The sequence below is a fragment of the Ranitomeya imitator genome, chromosome 6 (assembly GCF_032444005.1).
Source record: "Ranitomeya imitator isolate aRanImi1 chromosome 6, aRanImi1.pri, whole genome shotgun sequence".
NCBI lineage: Eukaryota > Metazoa > Chordata > Amphibia > Anura > Dendrobatidae > Ranitomeya > Ranitomeya imitator.
Window position 1 is genome coordinate 102,602,514 of NC_091287.1, and position 21,543 is coordinate 102,624,056.

Here is a 21,543-nt window from a genome sequence, read left to right on the forward strand (position 1 = left end):
GCGGTCCTCCGGGTACTCTGAAATCAAAACTGAGGAGGAAAGGCGGACCGCCCCCTTTTATCTTTCTGTAGGTTTCCTGTTCCTGTGGGGCGGATCCCTCTCTCCTGTAGGGTGCTGTCGTGGACTCACTAAAAGAGTATTACCGGTGAGTAATCCGGCTTATCTCGACATGCTTAACATGTCACTCCACGCAAGGAAAAACGATACTTCTTGTACCTCAGTATTTTTAAGCCAAAATCAGGAGTGGGTAAAATATGCAGAAGTGATGTTTCTATTATACTTTACCTTTGATTGTTCCACTCCTGGTTTTGGCTTACAAATACTGAGGTAAAATACTGACCAAATACTCAATGTGTGCACGTGACCTTAGGTGTGAAGGTGCTCTTTACATGTTTGGCCATGCCACGGGTCCATAAGGAAACAGCCTTACCAACACCTGTCAGATGACAAATGCACTAGCAGGATGCAGCAGACCCCCACTAATAAAGGCAGGGACAGCACAGGTGGAAACTACTGATAGAAACAGCAACCCACAAACCTACCAGATTATAGAGGGATTCTGCCTAGTAGATAAAATGCACACTAATAAGGGGGTTGCTGTTGTCCATTTTTCTCGCAAATGAGTATGAGCCCTAAAAAGAATAGACTGAATGCTTTCCGAAATTGTATTATATGAACACTCCCTAGGTCACACCTGGTGCTTGTCATGTTGTAAATGTATCACTGAGTGCTTTAGCTAATCCATTGCATGTAGATTTATACATTAATTTACGGTAATCTGGCATCTCATAATACCAGAAATTTGGATTATTTCTCACTTTTTCCCCAAAATGGATCTGCTTTATAATCTTGATTTTCACCAATGACATTTCTTGCTTTAATTTCTAGATATAATGAACATGTAATATATCCTTCTGTAACCGATGAATAATCCAGAATGCCTAACCATCTGCCCCGTGATGACCGGCACTGGACATTGCCGGCGGGCAGCTGAGGGGAGCGGAAATGCTGCATTATACATAATCATTAGTGATGAGCGGGTATACTCGTTGCTCGGGTGCTCTCCGAGTATTTGTTAGTGTTCGGAGATTTAGATTTCATCGCCGCAGCTGAATGATTTACAACTACTAGCCAGGCTGAGTACATGTGGGGGTTGCCTGGCTGCTAGGGAATCCCCACATGTGTTCAAGCTGTCTAGTAGCTGTAAATCATGCTGCGGAGGCGATGAAAACGTAATGTCTGAGCAGTTACAAATACTCGGAGACCACCCGAGCAACGAGTACACTCGCTCATCACTAATAATCATAGCTTTTTTTTTTTTTTTTTTTTTTTTAGGAAACCCATGATTTGTGTAATCTGATAATTACTGTGCTTCCAAATCTCGGACTAAATGTTTTAATGAAAGAATTGCATTCCCCTGTGAGAAATGTCTTGGTTATCATGTTCCCTTATGACTTTCCATTGCAGTAAAATAGCATGCATACTTTTAATGGGATTATTAGTCTGAACGCACAACACGAGTATTGTCTGGGTAATCCGTGTGCTGTGGGGGCAGCATTGTTTCACTTTACCCTATTGAATGGTATTACTGTCACAGTAAGTGCGATCCTCCCACACTGAGCTAGAACACTACTAATTGCTCATTCATTGTCAATAAAAATGTAACTGACTGTAAGACTTGCATGTAAACCAAGAAATTATCACAGGCCTCAAAATATAAAGTAAATCTGTCATTTTCTACTTTATTGCAGATTTCCAGAAGGTTAAGTGACCACCGAGCTCTGTTTCCCGGATTGCCCTTCACAATTACAGTAGACCGATCTGTCCGTATACAATCATGGCTAACCGAGGTGGAGCCACCCGGCCCAATGGACCAAATGCTGGAAATAAAATTTGTCAGTTCAAGCTCGTACTCCTGGGGGAATCTGCTGTGGGAAAGTCCAGCTTAGTGCTACGTTTCGTAAAGGGACAGTTCCACGAGTTCCAGGAAAGCACAATTGGAGGTTAGAAAATGTCTAATATTCTTTACTTCAGATGTACAGTACTTTTAGGTATATACAGTACAGACCAAGAGTTTGGACACACCTTCTCGTTTAAAGATTTTTCTGTATTTTCATGACTTTGAAAATTGTACATTCACACTGAAGGCATCAAAACTATGAATTAACACATGTAGAGTTATATACTTAACAAAAAAGTGTGAAAGAACTGAAAATATGTCTTATATTCTAGGTTCTTCAAATTAGCCACCTTTTGCTTTGATGACTGCTTTGCACACTCTTGGCATTCTCTTGATGAGCTTCAAGAGGTAGTCACCGGGAATGGTCTTCCAACAATCTTGAAGGAGTTCCCAGGGATGCTTAGCACTTGTTGGCCCTTTTGCCTTCACTCTGCGGTCCAGCTCACCCCAAACCATCTCAATTGGGTTCAGGTCTGGTGACTGTGGAGGCCAGGTCATCTGGCGTAGTACCCCATCACTCTCCTGCTTGGTCAAATAGCCCTTACACAGCCTGGAGGTGTGTTTGGGGTCATTGTCCTGTTGAAAAATAAATGATTGTCCAACTAATCGCAAACCGGATGGAATAACATGCCGCTGCAAGATGCTGTTGTAGCCATGCTGGTTCAGTATGCCTTCAATTTTGAATAAATCCCCAACAGTGTCAACAGCAAAGCACCCCCACACCATCACACCTCCTCCTCCATGCTTCACGGTGGGAACCAGGCATGTAGAGTCCATCCGTTCACCTTTTCTGCGTCGCACAGAGACACGGTGGTTGGAACCAAAGATCTCAAATTTGGACTCATCAGACCAAAGCACAGATTTCCACTGGTCTAATGTCCATTCCTTGTGTTCTTTAGCCCAAACAAGTCTCTTCTGCTTGTTGCCTGTCCTTAGCAGTGGTTTCCTAGCAGCTATTTTACCATGAAGGCCTGCTCCACAAAGTCTCCTCTTAACAGTTGTTGTAGAGATGTGTCTGCTGCTAGAACTCTGTGTGACATTGACCTGGTTTCTAATATGAGCTGCTGTTAACCTGCGATTTCTGCGGCTGGTGACTCGGATAAACTTATCCTCAGAAGCAGAGGTGACTCTTTGTCTTCTTTTCCTGGGGCGGTCCTCATGTGAGCCAGTTTTTTTGTAGCGCTTGATGGTTTTTGCCACTGCACTTGGGGACACTTTCAAAGTTTGCCCAATTTTTCGGACTGACTGACCTTCATTTCTTAAAGTAATGATGGCCACTCATTTTCCTTCACTTAGCTGCTTCTTTCTTGCCATAATACAAATTCTAACAGTCTATTCAGTAGGACTATCAGCTGTGTATCCACCAGGCTTCTGCACAACACAACTGATGGTCCCAACCCCATTTATAAGGCATGAAATCCCACTTATTAAACCTGACAGGGCACCTGTGAAGTGAAAACCATTCTCGGTGACTACCTCTTGAAGCTTATGAAGAGCATGCCAAGAGTGTGCAAAGCAGTCATCAAAGCAAAAGGTGGCTACTTTGAAGAACCTAGAATATGACATAATTTCAGTTGTTTCACACTTTTTTGTTAAGTATACCATTCCACATGTGTTTATTCATAGTTTTGATGCCTTCAGTGTGACTGTACATTTTTCATAGTCATGAAAATACAGAAAAATCTTTAAATGAGAAGGTGTGTCCAAACTTTTGGTCTGTGCTGTATACACTCCACATTTACTACATTGTTGTCCTCTAATCACTTTATATATGAGATGTTTTACACCTTTCTAATATATCACATAAACATTTGAGAAAAGTTGGCTATACCTGCCGATTTCGGTGGGACCGGTGAACCATCTAGTGTGGAGGCCTCATGATGAAATGATGGCATGGACACAAAAATTGGACATTTTGAATTGAGACTCCAGATCAATTTGATTTACCTGGAGTTAAGCCGCCAACAGCTGTGTCTGGCAGTGGCCTTCTCTCCTTTCTCCATAGAGAACACATACACGCTCCGCTAAAGAGAGCATGTATATGTATGGGAGGTTTAGGAAACAGCAGTTGACTAGTGATGAGTGAACGTGCTTGGATAAGCACGTAACCGAGTGTCTTAGGCGTGCTCGAAAAATATGTTCCAGTCCCTGTGGCCGCATGTCTCGCAGGAGTTGCCTGTTCTTTAGGCAATCCCTAAATGTTTTGCGGCTGTTGAACAGCCACGAGACATGTAGGCGCAGGAACTTAAACATATTGTTCGAGCACACCGAAGAGACTCGTTTAGTGCACAAGCATGCTCGGATAACACCTTATCTGAGCACATTCGCTCATCACTACAGTTGACCAAATGAGTGTTCCCCAACTCCAGTCCCCCAGAGCCATCAACAGGTCATGTTTTCAGGATTTCCTGCATGTTGCACAGGTGATGGAATTCTCACCTGTCCAGGTGATGCATTTATCTTCTGGGCAGTACCAAAGGAAATACTGAAAACATGACCTGTTGGTGGCTCTTGAGGACTGGCATTGGGGAACACTACGCTAAGGGGTATGGGTATATTATGGGTATATTATGCTGGGTGCAGTAGGTGTTTCTTGAGGTATAAGTGGATCTTCCTCAAAATTCTCAAAAAAAAATCACATAAGGTTTTTTTTGTTTGGCTTTTTTTTTATAAGCTTTTCATTTTGAAGATGTTGTGCAAATCACTTCATTGAAAAGTGTCCTGGGGGAAAAAAACCTCTCTAAACTAGATACTGTCTAAGGTTGTAAAGAACACTTTGGGGGGGAAAAAAGCTCCTCCAAAACTCATCAAAACCATTTCAAGAAAAGAAAAGCTCCTTAAACATTCCCCAAAAACAGAGGTAGCAATACGTTATCCATACCTTGTCTTGCGTAGACAACTGGGACTTCAGACTGATGTTTTGTAGCAAAACCCCAGACACATTCGTACAGCTACTTCTATTGTATGAGGGTCTTTTCACACTTTGCCTTTTATTTGTGTTTGTTGTATGTGCTGGAAAAGCTCACTCTGCATATATCAAATCAATCCATAGACCCGAAGGTATCTACGTCACAATCCTATGGGTGCCAGTTGCAACTTTTTATGTCAATTCTTTCTGCATTTTTGCCGTGCATTTCACCTATTCAGTTGAATGGGGGAAAAACTCATGTACTTTACGTAGCATTTTTCCTGCCAACACTCAAAAATATTTGTAAGTTCTGTTTCTATAAACTTTATTGTTTAAAAACAATCCAATTGCCTTCCATTTTTGTTTTTTTTGTCTGACAAAAGTTGTGTAGACTTCATTTTTTAAAGAGGTTGTCAAGTAGGGAAATCCCTTCTCAGTCTGAATGTTTGCCCCCGTTAAAGATCTGGCCGCTAACTTCCTCTCGATTACTTGTACGTCCCGAAGTGAGTACAGTGACGCCAACGCTGATTGGGCGCTGGGCTCTCGTGACATAAGAACTTTGCGTAAGGCCAAGAAACATGAGTGCCGACACCGCTGGAACGGCACCGACACTAGAGGTGAGTATAGGTGTTTTTATTTTAACTGGAGCCAACCTTCAGATTGAGAAGGGGTTGTCCTAGTTATGGACAACCCCTTTAATCCCAAATTTTAGGACTCTTCTGTTCCCAATGCAAATAGTACGTTATTTACTGCATCATTTTATTTCTGATTTTATGATCCTGAAGCTGATCTTATAAGTAAAAAGTCCAATCCAGTGTGTATATAAATCCCAACCTGAAGGAAACCTTTCTAAGACTGAGTGAATGTGATGAAGCTAAAAGAACCTGTATGAACAAAAATCAATACTCTGCCCCTGTGTGATCCTGAAAAAGTGCGCTGTGAACACAGGTAGTTACTAACATTGGCCCCTGCCTTATTAGGGCCACGTCACACCCAGTTACTTGGACACACAGTCAAAAAGCCCAAAGTAGTATTTTTCGTTATTCCCCATATAGAATTGGTGCGCATCAATTCTCAAGACCCGGACTGTTGAGTAATCTTTGGCTACTGACTGGAGGCCCTGAGGGTTGCCTCTTACCTGACTGCATCCGAGGTTCTTCTGTTGATTAGCTGGTGTGACGCAACCTCACTTGTGAAGCAAGTGTGATATTACCCAAGGCTGACCAGTCCGAAGAGGAGCCGGAGGATGCAGTCAGTAAGAAGTCCTCAGGGCTCTTATCCACCAGCCACAAATCACCCAACTGGGCTGCTGGACTGGGTCATGCGAACAGATTCACACCAATGTTAGTGAGCACAAAATTTCTGTTGAAAACAAGCACAGACGCTCCGTTCACCCTTGTTGTGGTTTGAAAATAAAAAAAAAGTTCAGTGCAACTTGCCACCTACTTGTTTTCCATCTATCTCAACCCCTTCTTCCATGATTGACAACTTTGACTTTACAGGAGACATCAAAGGCCAGCGATAAATGGAAAGCAAGTAGGTGGAAGGGTGCACCCAACTGTTTTGCCACAATGAGGGTTTACAGAGCACCGGAGCTTGGTTTGATCAGTGAAACTATCTTTAAAAACAAATTGTCCAATGGAAACGCCCTTTTTCTATGTATTTTTTGGAGTATATGGAAGGTGTAAAGGTTAGCAAAGAGCAAGCTGTGCCCAGGTCAGCTGCTTGTAACCTGATTAGCCACTGCAGTGCACATGTACAGTAGCTTCACAGTATATATACTATAGTATATTATTTACTGAACACCTGATATTCACCAACTAAATATATACAGTGGGGCAAAAAAGTATTTAGTCAGTCAGCAATAGTGCAAGTTCCACCACTTAAAAAGATGAGAGGCGTCTGTAATTTACATCATAGGTAGACCTCAACTATGGGAGACAAACTGAGAAAAAAAAATCCAGAAAATCACATTGTCTGTTTTTTTAACATTTTATTTGCATATTATGGTGGAAAATAAGTATTTGGTCAGAAACAAACAATCAAGATTTCTGGCTCTCACAGACCTGTAACTTCTTCTTTAAGAGTCTCCTCTTTCCTCCACTCATTACCTGTAGTAATGGCACCTGTTTAAACTTGTTATCAGTATAAAAAGACACCTGTGCACACCCTCAAACAGTCTGACTCCAAACGCCACTATGGTGAAGACCAAAGAGCTGTCAAAGGACTCCAGAAACAAAATTGTAGCCCTGCACCAGGCTGGGAAGACTGAATCTGCAATAGCCAACCAGCTTGGAGTGAAGAAATCAACAGTGGGAGCAATAATTAGAAAATGGAAGACATACAAGACCACTGATAATCTCCCTCGATCTGGGGCTCCACGCAAAATCCCACCCCGTGGGGTCAGAATGATCACAAGAACGGTGAGCAAAAATCCCAGAACCACGCGGGGGGACCTAGTGAATGAACTGCAGAGAGCTGGGACCAATGTAACAAGGCCTACCATAAGTAACACACTATGCCACCATGGACTCAGATCCTGCAGTGCCAGACGTGTCCCACTGCTTAAGCCAGTACATGTCCGGGCCCGTCTGAAGTTTGCTAGAGAGCATTTGGATGATCCAGAGGAGTTTTGGGAGAATGTCCTATGGTCTGATGAAACCAAACTGGAACTGTTTGGTAGAAACACAACTTGTCGTGTTTGGAGGAAAAAGAATACTGAGTTGCATCCATCAAACACCATACCTACTGTAAAGCATGGTGGTGGAAACATCATGCTTTGGGGCTGTTTCTCTGCAAAGGGGCCAGGACGACTGATCCGGGTACATGAAAGAATGAATGGGGCCATGCATCGTGAGATTTTGAGTGCAAACCTCCTTCCATCAGCAAGGGCATTGAAGATGAAACGTGGCTGGGTCTTTCAACATGACAATGATCCAAAGCACACCGCCAGGGCAACGAAGGAGTGGCTTCCTAAGAAGCATTTCAAGGTCCTGGAGTGGCCTAGCCAGTCTCCAGATCTCAACCCTATAGAAAACCTTTGGAGGGAGTTGAAAGTCCGTGTTGCCAAGCGAAAAGCCAAAAACATCACTGCTCTAGAGGAGATCTGCATGGAGGAATGGGCCAACATACCAACAACAGTGTGTGGCAACCTTGTGAAGACTTACAGAAAACGTTTGACCTCTGTCATTGCCACCAAAGGATATATTACAAAGTATTGAGATGAAATTTTGTTTCTGACCAAATACTTATTTTCCACCATAATATGCAAATAAAATGTTAAAAAAACAGACAATGTGATTTTCTGGATTTTTTTTTCTCCGTTTGTCTCCCATAGTTGAGGTCTACCTATGATGTAAATTACAGACGCCTCTCATCTTTTTAAGTGGTGGAACTTGCACTATTGCTGACTGACTAAATACTTTTTTGCCCCACTGTACGTATTATCATTTTTTTTTATTTTTTTTTCACAGCTGCATTTCTTACCCAAACTGTCTGCCTTGATGACACAACGGTAAAATTTGAAATTTGGGATACGGCTGGCCAGGAGCGATACCACAGCCTTGCACCAATGTACTACAGAGGAGCCCAGGCTGCCATAGTTGTATATGACATCACAAATGAGGTACCAGGAGTTTATTTTGTGGATTTGTGTCAATGTTATAAAATCCATTTATTTATTTCCCCTCATACGTGATCTGACCCGGAGCTGACATCCGTGGCTTGTTTCTTTGTATTCTGTCACTGCTTTTATTGCCGATGATACTGGGACTTGAGTTATTTATTACTTTTCTTAAAAGGATTTTGTCAGCACAGAATGACTGTTCAAACAAAGCCCCAGCGCCGGTGCTCCATTGCGGGACCTTTCATTTAAATACACCTTCCCATCTGCTTGTTGTCCCTCCATCTCCACACTCCCCTCATTTGATTGACAGATCTCGCTTCATAGAGCCAGAGAAAAGAGGAGACGGAGGGGAAACAAGCAAGTGGGAAGGTGCATTTAAACGATTTGGCCACGCTATTATGCACTGTACTAGGTTTACACAGTCATTCTGTGCTGACAGTCATTTTAAAGGGAAATGGTCAGCAGTTTGATATTTAATCTGAAACCAGCATAACCTAGGGCACAAGAAGTTGATTAAAGGGATATGTCACTTACTAGGCGGTGTGGTGTAGTGTCAATACAGTCTACACAATGTAGGGGACTACATCTCATGTGCAGACCTGTCAAGCTAATCCCTGTAACCCTGCCCCCACCACTGATTTGCAGCTTGCTGACAGTTCAGTGTACACGGCTAGTTGTCAATCAGGGGTGTGGGTGGCATGATATACAGTCGAAAAGCCTTAGCTCCTCTACATCAGACACACAAGGATTGTATGAAAACCAAGCAGCCCAGTAAGTGACACATCCCTGGGATCAGGCTTTCTTGCCCTATGTTATGAGGCTCTCGGATTATACAGCAAAATCCTGCTGACAGATTGCTTTTAAAATTCACTATTCAGAAAAAAGCTATTTCAATTGACCTCTTGACAGTCCTGAGTTGTGTAGTCTGAAGAGTCTGTGCTTTAGTTAGTACCAGACACTACACCTACTCTATTCCTGGGTTTTGGGATGTCCCTTTAATATAAAAATAGTCTTGGCAGTAATATTTTTATTATCAATGTCAGATGTGTGTAGTAACACTTACCGTATTTTTCGGACTATAAGACACACTCCCCTTCCCCCACCCCCGCAAATTTGTGAGAAAAATGGGTGTGTGCGTATTATAGTCCAAATGCAGGCTTATCTGGGGGGAGGGGTTGCGGCAGTAGGGGTCCCTTCCTCAGAAAGCCACCAAGGGCAGAAATGTGGCGATGCTGCAGGTCCAGTGTCAACGTTTAGCAGAGTGCATCATTGGTTCCCTGCGGCCATTTTCTTGAAGACGTGGGCCGCTTGCAGAGATTGAGATCTCAGCCCGGCCGAGCTCTCAAACTTTGCATACGCCGCCTCCAACAGCCATTTTCCAGAGGTTGTGAGGGTCAGGGAAATGGCCACCGGAGGCGGGGCGTGCGCAGATTGAGATCTCAGCCGGGCCGAGATCCCAATCTGGGCATGCACCACCTCCGGCAGCCCACAGCTTCGGAAGACTGGCCACCGGGAATGCAGCATCGACACATTTCTGCTGCTGCCAGCTTCCTGAGCAATGGACCCTGCTCCACACAACACACTGTGCTCTGCCCCACCGCTGACACCAGGCCCACAGCATCGCACCGCTGGGATATCCCCTCTTCACACCCAGAGCCCTCAGCATTACCTCACGTCTGCCGCCACCGGCTTCCAGTGGAAGGGACCATGCCTCCTTTAACCCCACTCCACCGCCGCCGGCCCCCAGGTAAGATGCCTTAAATTCGGACTATTAGACGAACCCTCATCTTACAAAAATCTTTTTTTTTTCCCCCTAAAAATTATGGACTGGTGTGTCTTATAGTCTGAAAAAACGGTACTTACCTGGGCACAGAGCCAGTTTCGGACTGTTTCTTAGCCCTATTCTGACACAATGGGTCGGTTGTTCCAGCTCGTTAGTTTCTTTGGATCAAGAAAAGTAACAAGGAGCGAAAGCATATTAAGGAACACTTGGGAGTCATGCAGGCATTGTCATAAGGATTAGGTCTGCAAGTGGCCAATAACTTTTTTTTTTTTTGTCCAGAAATAACAAAAATCACTGAAACAGTTGTTTAAGCTGTAAATTACTCTTCTTATAAGAACCAAAGTGACTGCGCGGAGAAAGTGACATTTCAGTTGCTTTGTACACAGTGGTTAGCTACAGCTGCAATTAGGAAAATCAGCTTGTGAGTCATACTTATGTACATGCTGGGAGAGCTTTGTGTCTATAGTCACTGTGAAGAAAAAGAACATAATTTAAAGGTATCAAGAAGGTTTAGCCCCCCGAGCCATCACCCACTTGTAATCCTGGCCAGTAACAGGTTTCCGCTGATGTCCTATGTTCTGTCTAACAAAGCAGACCAGAGAGAAACTTCTTTGAAAACTGTGCCCCCTTGATTCTAATGAGCAGTAGGGGGTCCTGGGGGTGGAGCTGGTCCTCCTGCTGGCTTCACAGGTGCCCATCAGGTCGGGAGCAATGTATGAGCAGTGAACTGAACAGTAGTGGTCCTGGCTTCGTCCGTACATATAACAGATGATATTGGTGGTTTTCCACGATTTCCTCAGCCTGTAGAACATCAGTTGAGCTAGTGGGAAGATTGTTTATGTTCCATAATTATGACCGTACTAAAGTGCTGAGCAAGTATCCCGCCCAGATGTAATATATCGTCTGTATTCTAATGCAGGAATCATTTGCAAGAGCAAAGAACTGGGTAAAAGAGCTTCAGAGGCAAGCAAGCCCCAATATTGTCATAGCCCTGTCTGGTAACAAAGCCGATTTGGCTTCTAAGCGAGCCGTGGACTTCCAGGTACGTGGCCGTTTTTCCTTTTTTATGTATTTGTGTTGACAATCTATCTGTGTGCCTCTGTGTAAAGACTGGCAGTAATCAGATTGTCAATGAGATGTCTGTCTTCATAAAATGTGATTGCAGCGTCCGTGACTCGTACGGCAGAAATAACTATGGTTATGGATGATCATTGTGATTCTCCTCTATACTGTGCAGACGATATTTCATTCCAGGCTTTGATTACTCTGTATGGTCTGTAAGGAAAAAAGTCAAACGGTGGGGAAGCAAGTGTATATATACCATATTTTTCAGATTATAAGACGCACTTTTTCCCCAAAAATTTTTGGGGAAAATGGGGTTGCGTCTTATGATGTGGATATACCTTACCTGTACCGTTACTGCAGGCCACAGGCTGCGATGAGGGCGATTTCCAGCGCTGCTGCGGGTGGTGCACGGCGTTGCTGCGGGTGTTTCCGGTGCTGCTGCTGGTGGGCTCTGCCGACATTTTGTGAAAGGCCAGAGCCCCCCAGTTCCATGGTTTCCTGTGCCGGTTACCTGTAGCAGCGCCAGACACCCCCACAGCGACGGACACCCCGCAGCGACGCGCTGCACATCGAACACCTCCTCATCCCGGCCTGCAGCATCACCCCACTCCTGCCTCCTCCTAGGACGCCGCTTCACCCCAGCCACCACCCCCGGTAAGCAGTAAGACAAATAGATTATAAGAAGCACCACCATTTTATTAAAAAACTATTTTCTTCCTATTTTTATCCTCAAAATTTAGGGTGCGTTTTATAATCCGGAGCATCTTATAATGTGAAAAGTACGGTATATCAGAGCCTGGAATGAAATGTTGTCTGTACAGTACTGAGGAGAATCGCCAGAACTACCATATTAGGTTGTGTTCACGCATTGCATTTTTTTTAAGCATTTTTTTAATGCTAATCGAAAGCTGACTTTTAAAGTACCAGCAGAAGCTATGAGATTTCAGAAAACTGATGCACACGATTGTTGTTTTTTTTATTATTATTATTTTTCCCTGACTGAATTGGAAAACTGCTGCAAAAAAATATTTGCTGCTTTTTTGATGAATACTATTACCGTATATACTCAAGTATAAGCCGACCCCCCCTAATTTTGCAACAAAAAACTAGGAAAACTTATTGACTCGAGTATAAGCCGACCCCCCTAATTTTGCAACAAAAAACTGGGAAAACTTATTGACTCGAGTATAAGCCTAGGGTGGAAAATCCAGCATCTACCGGTAAATGTCAAGAATAAAAATGGATACCAATAAAAGTAAAATTAATTGAGACATCAGTAGGTTGTGTTTTTGAATATCCATATTGAATCCATATAATGCTCCATACTGTTCATTATGGCCCCATAAGATGCTCCATACAAAATAGGCCCCATATAATTCTCCAGACAGTTCATTATGGCCCCATAAGATGCTCCATATACAAATATGCGCCATATAATGCTCCATGCAGTTCTTTATGGCCCCATAAGATGCCCCATATAATGCTCCATTCAGTTCGTTATGACCCCATAGATGCCCCATACAATGCTCCATGCAGTTCTTTATGGCTCCATAAATGCCCCAAGTAATGCTCCATGCAGTTATGGCCCCATAGATGCCCTATATAATGCTCCATGCAGTTCATTATGGCCCCATAGATGCCCCATATAAAGCTCCAAGCAGTTAGGTCCCCATAGATGCTCCATATAATGCTCCATGCAGTTCTTTATGGCCCCATAGACGCTCCATATAGCATTGTGCCACATGTAATGCTGCTGCTGCACTAAAAAAAAATGACATACTCACCTTTCGTCGCTGCCCGCTGCTCCTCAGCGTCCTGACTCTCCTCACTGACTGTTCAGGCAGAGGGGGGCGTGCACACTAATACGTCATCGCGCCCTCTGACCAGAACAGTCACTGCAGAGGACGAGGCGGCAGTGGAACGCGGAAAGGTGAATATAACATACTCACCTGCTCCCGACGCTGCTGGCGCGGTCCCTGCATGTCCCACGTCTCTGGGAGCAGGCAGCTTCTTCTTGTAGTGAGCGGTCACATGGCACCGCTCATTACAGTAATGAAAATGCGGCTCCACCCCTATGGAAATGGAGTCCATATTCATAACTTTAATGAGTGGTACCAGTGACCGCTGAACAGGGGAAAAAGCAGCCGCGCCCGAAGACCGTGGGACATGCAGGGACCGCATCAGGAGCGCCAGGAGTAGGTGAGTATTTGACAGGCGTCGCTCCCCCTCACCCGACTTGTCTATGGGCTATGTATTCTCTGTAGTCGATATAAGACTCTTAAGGTACCTTCACACTCAGCGACGCTGCAGCGATACCGACAACGATGTCGATCGCTGCAGCGTCGCTGTTTGGTCGCTGGAGAGCTGTCACACAGACAGCTCTCCAGCGACCAATGATCCCGAGGTCCCCGGGTAACCAGGGTAAACATCGGGTTACTAAGCGCAGGGCCGCGCTTAGTAACCCGATGTTTACCCTGGTTACCAGCGTAAAAGTTAAAAAAACAAACACTACATACTTACCTACCGCTGTCTGTCCCCGGCGCTCAGCTTCTCTGCACTCCTCCTGCACTGGCTGTGAGCACAGCGGCCGGAAAGCAGAGCGGTGACGTCACCGCTGTGCTTTCCGGCTGACCGACGCTCACAGCCAGTGCAGGAGGAGTGCAGAGAAGCTGAGCACTGGTTACTTTTATGCTGGTAACCAGGGTAATCATCGGGTTACTAAGCGTGGCCCTGCGCTTAGTAACCCGATGTTTACCCTGGTTACCAGTGAAGACATCGCTGGATCGGTGTCACACACGCCGATCCAGCGATGTCTGCAGGGAGTCCAGCGATGAAATAAAGTTCTGGACTTTCCTCAGCGACCAACGATCTCCCAGCAGGGGCCTGATCGTTGGTCGCTGTCACACAGAACGATTTCCTTAACGATATCGTTGCAACGTCACCAAAAGCAACGATATCGTTAACGATATCGTTATGTGTGAAGGTACCTTTAGAGGAGGGATGTAAAAAATCCCAAGGTGATGGTTTGATCTTTGGCTCTCAGTATCAGAGCCCCGATTGCTCACAGCAAAATTACATGCTAGTGGGGTATGTATGTATGTGTGTGGTTTTTTTTGGTTATTTTTTTTTTTTTTTGCCAAGTTTATTTTTGGGTGTCATGCAATGCATTCTCTTCTTAGACTGAACCGTTTCACACGTAGGTACTCATATGAACTCTGTGTATGGATCTTTTACAGGAGGCTCAGGCTTATGCAGATGACAACAGTTTATTGTTTATGGAGACATCTGCCAAAACATCAGCAAATGTGAATGAAATATTCATGGCAATAGGTAAGCTTAAAGAATGAATTAAGTGTCCCTATACACGGAGTATTGAATAGTGTCTTATGGGTTTGCTTCATTAATACCAAATACTTTGCAAAAGATTTCTCAGTGTTGTGAAATATACATCTTATATTCCCTTTTTAAAAGTAGCTTATCTGGTGGAGCGGGATCATAGGAGGCAGGGTTGCTGCTTCAGGAGGCTGGCGGCGGTAGGATCGGGGGGATGCTGTGGTGCCTCAGATCTCCGAAGGTGTCGGAACCGGTGAGCCGAGTCAAATTTCCCAATGATATCTCTTGGGAGGGCTTTGGGAAAATGGCTGCTGGAGGCTGTTCATGCTCAGATTGAGACCTCAGGTCTTAGTGAACCAGCGACTCTGCCTCCTGTGACCCCGCTCCACCGCCGCCGTCGCCCCGATAAGCTCACATCAGATTATAAGACCCACCCTCATTTTCCCCCCAAATTTGGATTCTGGCTCACCTGCCAAGTTTTCCCAGGTGAAGCCACTTGAGGGAAAAGCCAGCTGTTGTTTTCCTTAAACGGCTTTGCCAGCGGTTCTTTGGGCAGAATCTGAATGAAAAAGATGGTGCAGTATGTTATACAACTTTATTATAGTTGTAGTGGCCCAGATCTGAAGTTTGCTGCTCATTTGCTAGAAATAGGACAGTGTTTTCTGCTTCAGAATGTAATGGCAACAGCGTGTAAAGGGGACTGGACGACTGCTTATTTCAGTTTATAAGCTGGCCCCCTTGATTGGCTATGTGACAGAGCAGACAGGTGACTAAACTATTGAACCCTGGAGCGGGGCACCACCCAGGGGATGGAAGCTCCTGGAGTACTACGGATATACACAGCTCGAAAAAAATAAACGGAACACTAAAACACTACATCCTAGATATCACTGAAATATTCCTGTTGCAAATCTTTATCCATCACATAGTAGAATGTGTTGAGAACAGTAAAACAAAAATAATCAATGTAAATCACAACTAATATCCCATGGAGGTCTGGATTTGGAATGAAACGCAAAATGAAAGTAGAAAATCAAGTTACAGGCTGATCGAACTTCAGAGGAAATGCTTCAAGACAAGGAAATGATGCTCAGTAGTGTGTGTGGCCTTTAAGTACGTGTCTGTATGACCTCCCTACAATGATCCTGATGAGTTGTCGGATATTCTCCTGAGGTATCTTCTTCCAGATCTGGATTAAAGCACCAGTCATATCCTGGACAGTCTGTGGTGCAACGTGGCATTGGTGGATGGAACAAGACATGATATGCTCAATTGAACTCGGGTCTGGGGAACAGGCAAACCAGTTCATAGCATCAATGCCTTCATCTTGCAGGAACTGCTGACACACTTCAGTCACATGAGGCCTAGCATTATCATGCATCAGAAGGAACCCAGAGCCCACTGCACTTGCATATGGTCTTCTAATGGGTCTGAGGATCTCATCCCGCTACCTAATGGCAGTCAAGGTAGCTCTGGCTAGGACATGGAGGGCTGTGCGCCCACCCCCCCCCCCTCCCCCTGCAGCATTACAAACCCGCTGCCAAAATGGTCATGCTGGAGGATGCTGCAGGCAGCAGAATGTTCTCCTCGGCCTCTCCAGACTCTGTCACATATGCTCAGTGTAAACCGGCTGTCATCTGTGAAGAGAAGATGGTGCCGACGTGAAATCTACAAATCTCTTTTGTTCTCTGCAAATGCCAATCACCCTGCGCGGTGTTGGGCTGAAAGCCCAACACCCACTTGTGAACGTCGGGCCCTCATACCACCCTCATGGAGTCCTGTTTCTGACAATTTGATCAGACACATGGTTGTTAGTGGCCTGCTGGAGGTTATTTTGCAGGGCTCTGGCACTGCATCTCCTGTTCCTCTTTGCACAAAGGAGGAGGGAGCAGTCCTGCTGCTGGGTTGTTGCCCTCCTATGGCCCCCCTCCATGTCTGGCCTGTCTTCTAGTATCTGCTCCATTCTCTGGACACTGTGCTGACAGACACAGCTACCATTCTTGCCACTACTCGCATTGATGTGCCATCTTGGATGAGCTGCACTACCTGAGCAACTTCTGTGTGTTGTTGACACCGCCTCATTCTACTGTACAGCACCTCTAAGGGTAAGGGCAATGACAAAATGCAAAAGTAGCCAAAACCTCCAAAAAGAATGAGAACAGAGAAATGGCCTTTAGTCCCCCCTCTGCAGAACCCTTCCGTTATAGAGGTTGTCTTGCTAATTTCTATCTGTTTGTTTCAGTTGCACAATTGCAGGAGAAATTTATTCACAATCGGTGTTGCTTCATAACTGGACAGGTTGATTTCACAGAAGTGTGATTTGACTTGGAGTTGCATTGTGTTGTTAGTGGTTCCTTTATTTTTTTGAGCAGTATATTATTAATTTATGTAATTTATTATAACAATAATTATTCCAGGAAAATCCATCCAGAGGGAACTTGTATGCTCTTTTATGCTACTTTTAAACTGCTGTAATCAACATATAGCTGATGGCAAGTGCAAACAGTACAGCCTAATCTACACTGAGCTCTGCTGAAAGCGCATGTGCTGAAAGAAAGCGAGACCAATGCCAGGACCAGCCTGTGTTCACTGTTCCATTGTAGAAGAATGTGGTGCAAATAGAGTTTGGGCACCCCTTGTCAACATTACTGTTATTGTGAACAGTTAAGAAAGTTGAAGATTAAATGATCTCTAAAAGCCCTGAATTTCCATATATATACAACAATGGAGGTCAAGATAAGGTCTGGAAGGCCAGGCAATAGTTGAGTGAGAGTTGCTCGTAGGATTGCTAGACAGGCAAATCAGAACCCCCACTTGACTGAAAAAGACCTTCAAAAATATTTAGCAGGCTCTGGAGTTGTGGTACATTGTTCTACTGTTCAGAGACACCTGCACAAATACGGCCTTCACGGAAGAGTCATCAGAAGAAAACCTCTCCTGCATCCTCACCGTAAAATTCAACGTCCGTATAATGGAAAAGAACATCTATGAGGTTAAACTAGAACTGTTTGGCCACTATGATAAAAGGTATATGTGGAGAAAAAAGGGCACAGAATTTCAGGAAAAAAAACATCTTGTCAACCGTGAACATCACTGAAAATCTGGGGCTAGACCTCAAAATAGCTGTGCATACAAGACTACTAAAGAATCTCACAGAATTGGAATAATTTTCCAAGGAAGAATAAATGAAACTCCTTCAAGCAAGAATGGAAAGACTTGGATGGCTGCAAAAAGCCTTTACAAGTTGTGATGCTTGCATCAGGAGGTATTAGTAGTTACTAGCCATGCAGGGTGCTAAAACTTTTGTATTGGCCCATTTTCCTTTTTGTATTTTTTAAAATGTAAAAAAATGACAATTAGTGATAAACGAATGTGGTTGGATAAGGTGTTGATTGAGCATGCTCGGTTGCTATCCGAGTGTCCTCAGCATGCTCGAAAAATATGCTCACGTCCCCACACCTGCATGCCTCGCGGCTGTCGAGCAGCCTCAAGATATGCAGACGCAGAGACACAAACCTATTTTTGGAGCACGCCGAAGACACCAGTTAGCACCCATGCATGCTCAGATAACACCTTATCCAACCACATTCGTTTATCACTAATGACCATATTTGTTGTCTTTTTTTTTTGCCTAAAATACAAAGTAAACATGTCATCTTTATAACTTTTGCCCTTTTAGAGATAATTTCATCTTCAACTTGCTTAACTGTTCACAATAACAATAATTTTGACCAGGGGTGTCCAAACGTTTACATGCTACTGTATAATCGTGTGTTTGCACCTAAATAGGAAGCACCCATCGGCAACTTGTTGGATGTTTTAATTGCCTGTTTACGCAGGTAGACTGCAACCTTGATGCACACTGGACAATCTAATAGATCTTCAGTGCGCCTAGGATGCCATTGTTCTCGGCAGCACAGGTCCTGATTACACTGGATGCAGCTGCCGAGAACAATGATTTATTGAGCTGCAGAAAAAGATATCACCTGATTGAACAAGCGTTGTGCTCGTACATCAGGTGATTGGAAACCTATTCCCACAGTTAAATTAAAGGGAATCTGTCACCCCAAAAATCGTATGTTAGCTAAGACCACCGCTATCAGGGGCTTATCTACAGCATTCTGTAATGCTGTAGATAAGACCCCGATGTAACCTGAAAGGTAAGAAAAACAGGTTATAGTATACTCACCTAGGGGCGGTCCGGTCTGATGGGCGTCGCGGTTCAGCGCCTCCTAGCTTCATACGCTGACATTGTCTTCTTGCCGCGGCTCCGGCGCAGGCGTACTTTGTCTGCCCTGTTGAGGGCAGAGCAAAGTACTGCAGTGCGCAGGCGTTGGGAAAGGTTAGAGCGGCCCGGCACCTGCGCATTGCAGTACCTTGCTCTTCCCTCAACAGGGCAGACAAAGTACGTCTGTGCCAGAGCCGCGGCAGGAAGACAAGAAGAGGATGTCATCGTATGAAGATGGGAGGCGCCGGACCCGGACCGCGACGCCCATCGGACCCGAAACGAACCGGGACCGCCCCTGGATGAGTATAATTTAACCTCTTTTTCTCATCTTTCAGGATACATCAGGGGCTTATCTACAGTATTACAGAATGCTGTAGATAAGCCCCTGATGCCGGTGGGCTTAGCCCATCTTCGATTTTTGGGGGTGACAGGTTCCCTTTAAATGTAAGACGAGCTCGTTCACAGTAATTGCAGGATCATGGAGAATCTTTCCTATTCAAGACCAATGCATCTGACACTTCTCTGGTTTCATACAGCATGGAAGGGGTGGTGGAGGAGGGTTATCTAGAGGTGTGCGACTGTATACTGGTTTATATTAAATTGTCAATCTTATTATTCCTAATATTTTTCTTTTCTTGTTTTAAAGCCAAAAAGCTTCCCAAGACGGAACCACAGACTGGCGGAGGCAACACTGTCAGAGGACGGGGAGTAGATCTTACCGAAAGCGCACAGCCTAGCAAAAGTCAATGCTGTAGTAACTAAGCCTTCATGTACTTATAAAACTATTGATATTCTCTTGCTTCCTAATTGTTAAAATAACAATTGAGTGTTTAACCCTTTTTTCTCACCTGGGTGGCGACCCTTCAGCGCAATGCGTTGGAAGTCCCCCTGGCAATAGATTCAGTAACGTGGCCCAGTGGAACTTTCCACCGCTGATGAAGAGACTTGCAGTGTTGTCTCTCCCCGAGTTCTTTTAAGTGCTGAATCTGGTTTTTAACATGCATGCATTAATTTCTAAAAGCAGATAAAATGTCGTCTTGTCGCAGATACACTCAAGAAAACCTGTCGCCAAATGTTAGCAAATGAAATTCCTAACTTTTTATCAGTGATGAATTCCGGGCCCGACTAATTTATAATGGTGATCATTAACCCTTTGGGGCACATTTTAAATGGTTCGTTTGAAGCAATTGATTTTTAATGAGTAAACGTATAATAGGAAATGGGTTCAGCCTCTTCACAGTATTCATTAAACGTCGCCTCCTCTGCTAAAATGTACATTCCGCTTCTTACTGTATAACTTATCATCCACTAATAGTTCTGCTTCTTAACAGGAGATTGGGAAATACAATACTGGTTTTATTAGCTCTTTGGGGAATAGTTTGCCATTTTATTTCAAGAGCAACTTCTTAAAATCATGCTAAACTTGTCAGCTATTATTCTAAAGTGATTTGAGATGTTACATTTTTTTGCCTTCACAAAAGAACTTTAGTATCCGTTAATTCTGCTTTTATGGGGTTAATCTTTTTTGTTTTGTCTTTGCCCAATACAAATACAATGTTCTAACAATTATGTGTACTCCATTTAGTTATCTTAAAATTGGATGGTAAAATTGTATTGTAAATAGGGTACTGGATTGTAGTCTTCATTTATGTTTAATATGTTCTGTTACTTGTAAGATTTGGTTAAAATTGTACAGTTACTAAAATGATTAAATAAAAAGCTAATGTTTTTTTCCTCTATCTGGATGGTATCGTGTCTACTTGTATTAAATATCATCTGATATAAATGATCCAAGCAGTTCCATATTTAAAGGGGTTTTCTCATCATCATAAATGGGTAAAATGTTTCTGTAACTTTGCCATTTACATGTGGCTTCAAATATTCTGCGTTCTCAAGTATGGAGGGATTGATGATTACTGTATATACTCGAGTATAAGCCAACCCGAGTAAAATATGAGTAACTAATTTTTGCCATGCAAAACTGGGAAAACTTATTGACTCGAGTATAAGCCGGGTATGCATTGTCCCCTCATCCACATCATGGTATGCACAGCCTCCTCATTCCCATCCTGGTATGCATGGCTCCTCATCCTTATCCTGGTATGCATGGCCTCGCCACCCCCATCCCTATCCTGGTATGCATGGCCCCCTCATCCCCATACTGGTATGCATGGTCCCCTTATCAGGCCGGGCAATCACATGTCCCCACTACTTAAGGGAATGAATATTCACCTCTCTCCATGCCTATGGGAGTGGAGAGAGGTGAATATTCATTTCTCTTAAGTAGCGGGGACATGTGACCGCCCAGTCGCTGCACAAAGCCGGCGGTTGCGACCACTGTGTACGCTATTACAGAGAAATAAATATTCACCGCTAGCGCAGTGAATATTCATTTCTCTTTAGCAGCGGGCACAGGAGTTAGCCGCAGCAGCCTGCTCCTGTGACCAACTGCTCCTCCGCTGCCGTTCCCCCTCCATGTTCTGTACCCTCACTCAAGTATAAGCCGAGGGGGCGTTTTCAGCACAAAAAAAGTGCTGAAAAACTCGGCTTATACTCGAGTTTATACGGTATATAGTTTACGCCAGGTGTCTCAAACTCAGCCGGGTAAATGGGCCACACATAGTAAAAATTTGAATATGAC

General features: G+C 44.1%; 1 protein-coding gene across 2 annotated transcripts in view; it reads left to right on the forward strand.

Annotated features, from left to right (window-relative positions):
- LOC138642064 (ras-related protein Rab-5A) overlaps positions 1 to 20,641 on the forward strand; it is a 46,224-nt gene extending 25,583 nt beyond the window's left edge. For both annotated transcript variants that reach the window (XM_069729973.1, XM_069729974.1), the window contains exons 2-6: positions 1,752 to 2,003; positions 8,342 to 8,493; positions 11,196 to 11,318; positions 14,578 to 14,671; positions 19,549 to 20,641. In XM_069729973.1, coding sequence (XP_069586074.1) covers positions 1,838 to 2,003; positions 8,342 to 8,493; positions 11,196 to 11,318; positions 14,578 to 14,671; positions 19,549 to 19,664 — 651 coding nt within the window. In that variant the 5' untranslated portion in view covers positions 1,752 to 1,837 and the 3' untranslated portion in view covers positions 19,665 to 20,641. The remainder of the gene's footprint in view (positions 1 to 1,751; positions 2,004 to 8,341; positions 8,494 to 11,195; positions 11,319 to 14,577; positions 14,672 to 19,548) is intronic.
- The last annotated feature ends 902 nt before the right edge of the window (positions 20,642 to 21,543 follow it).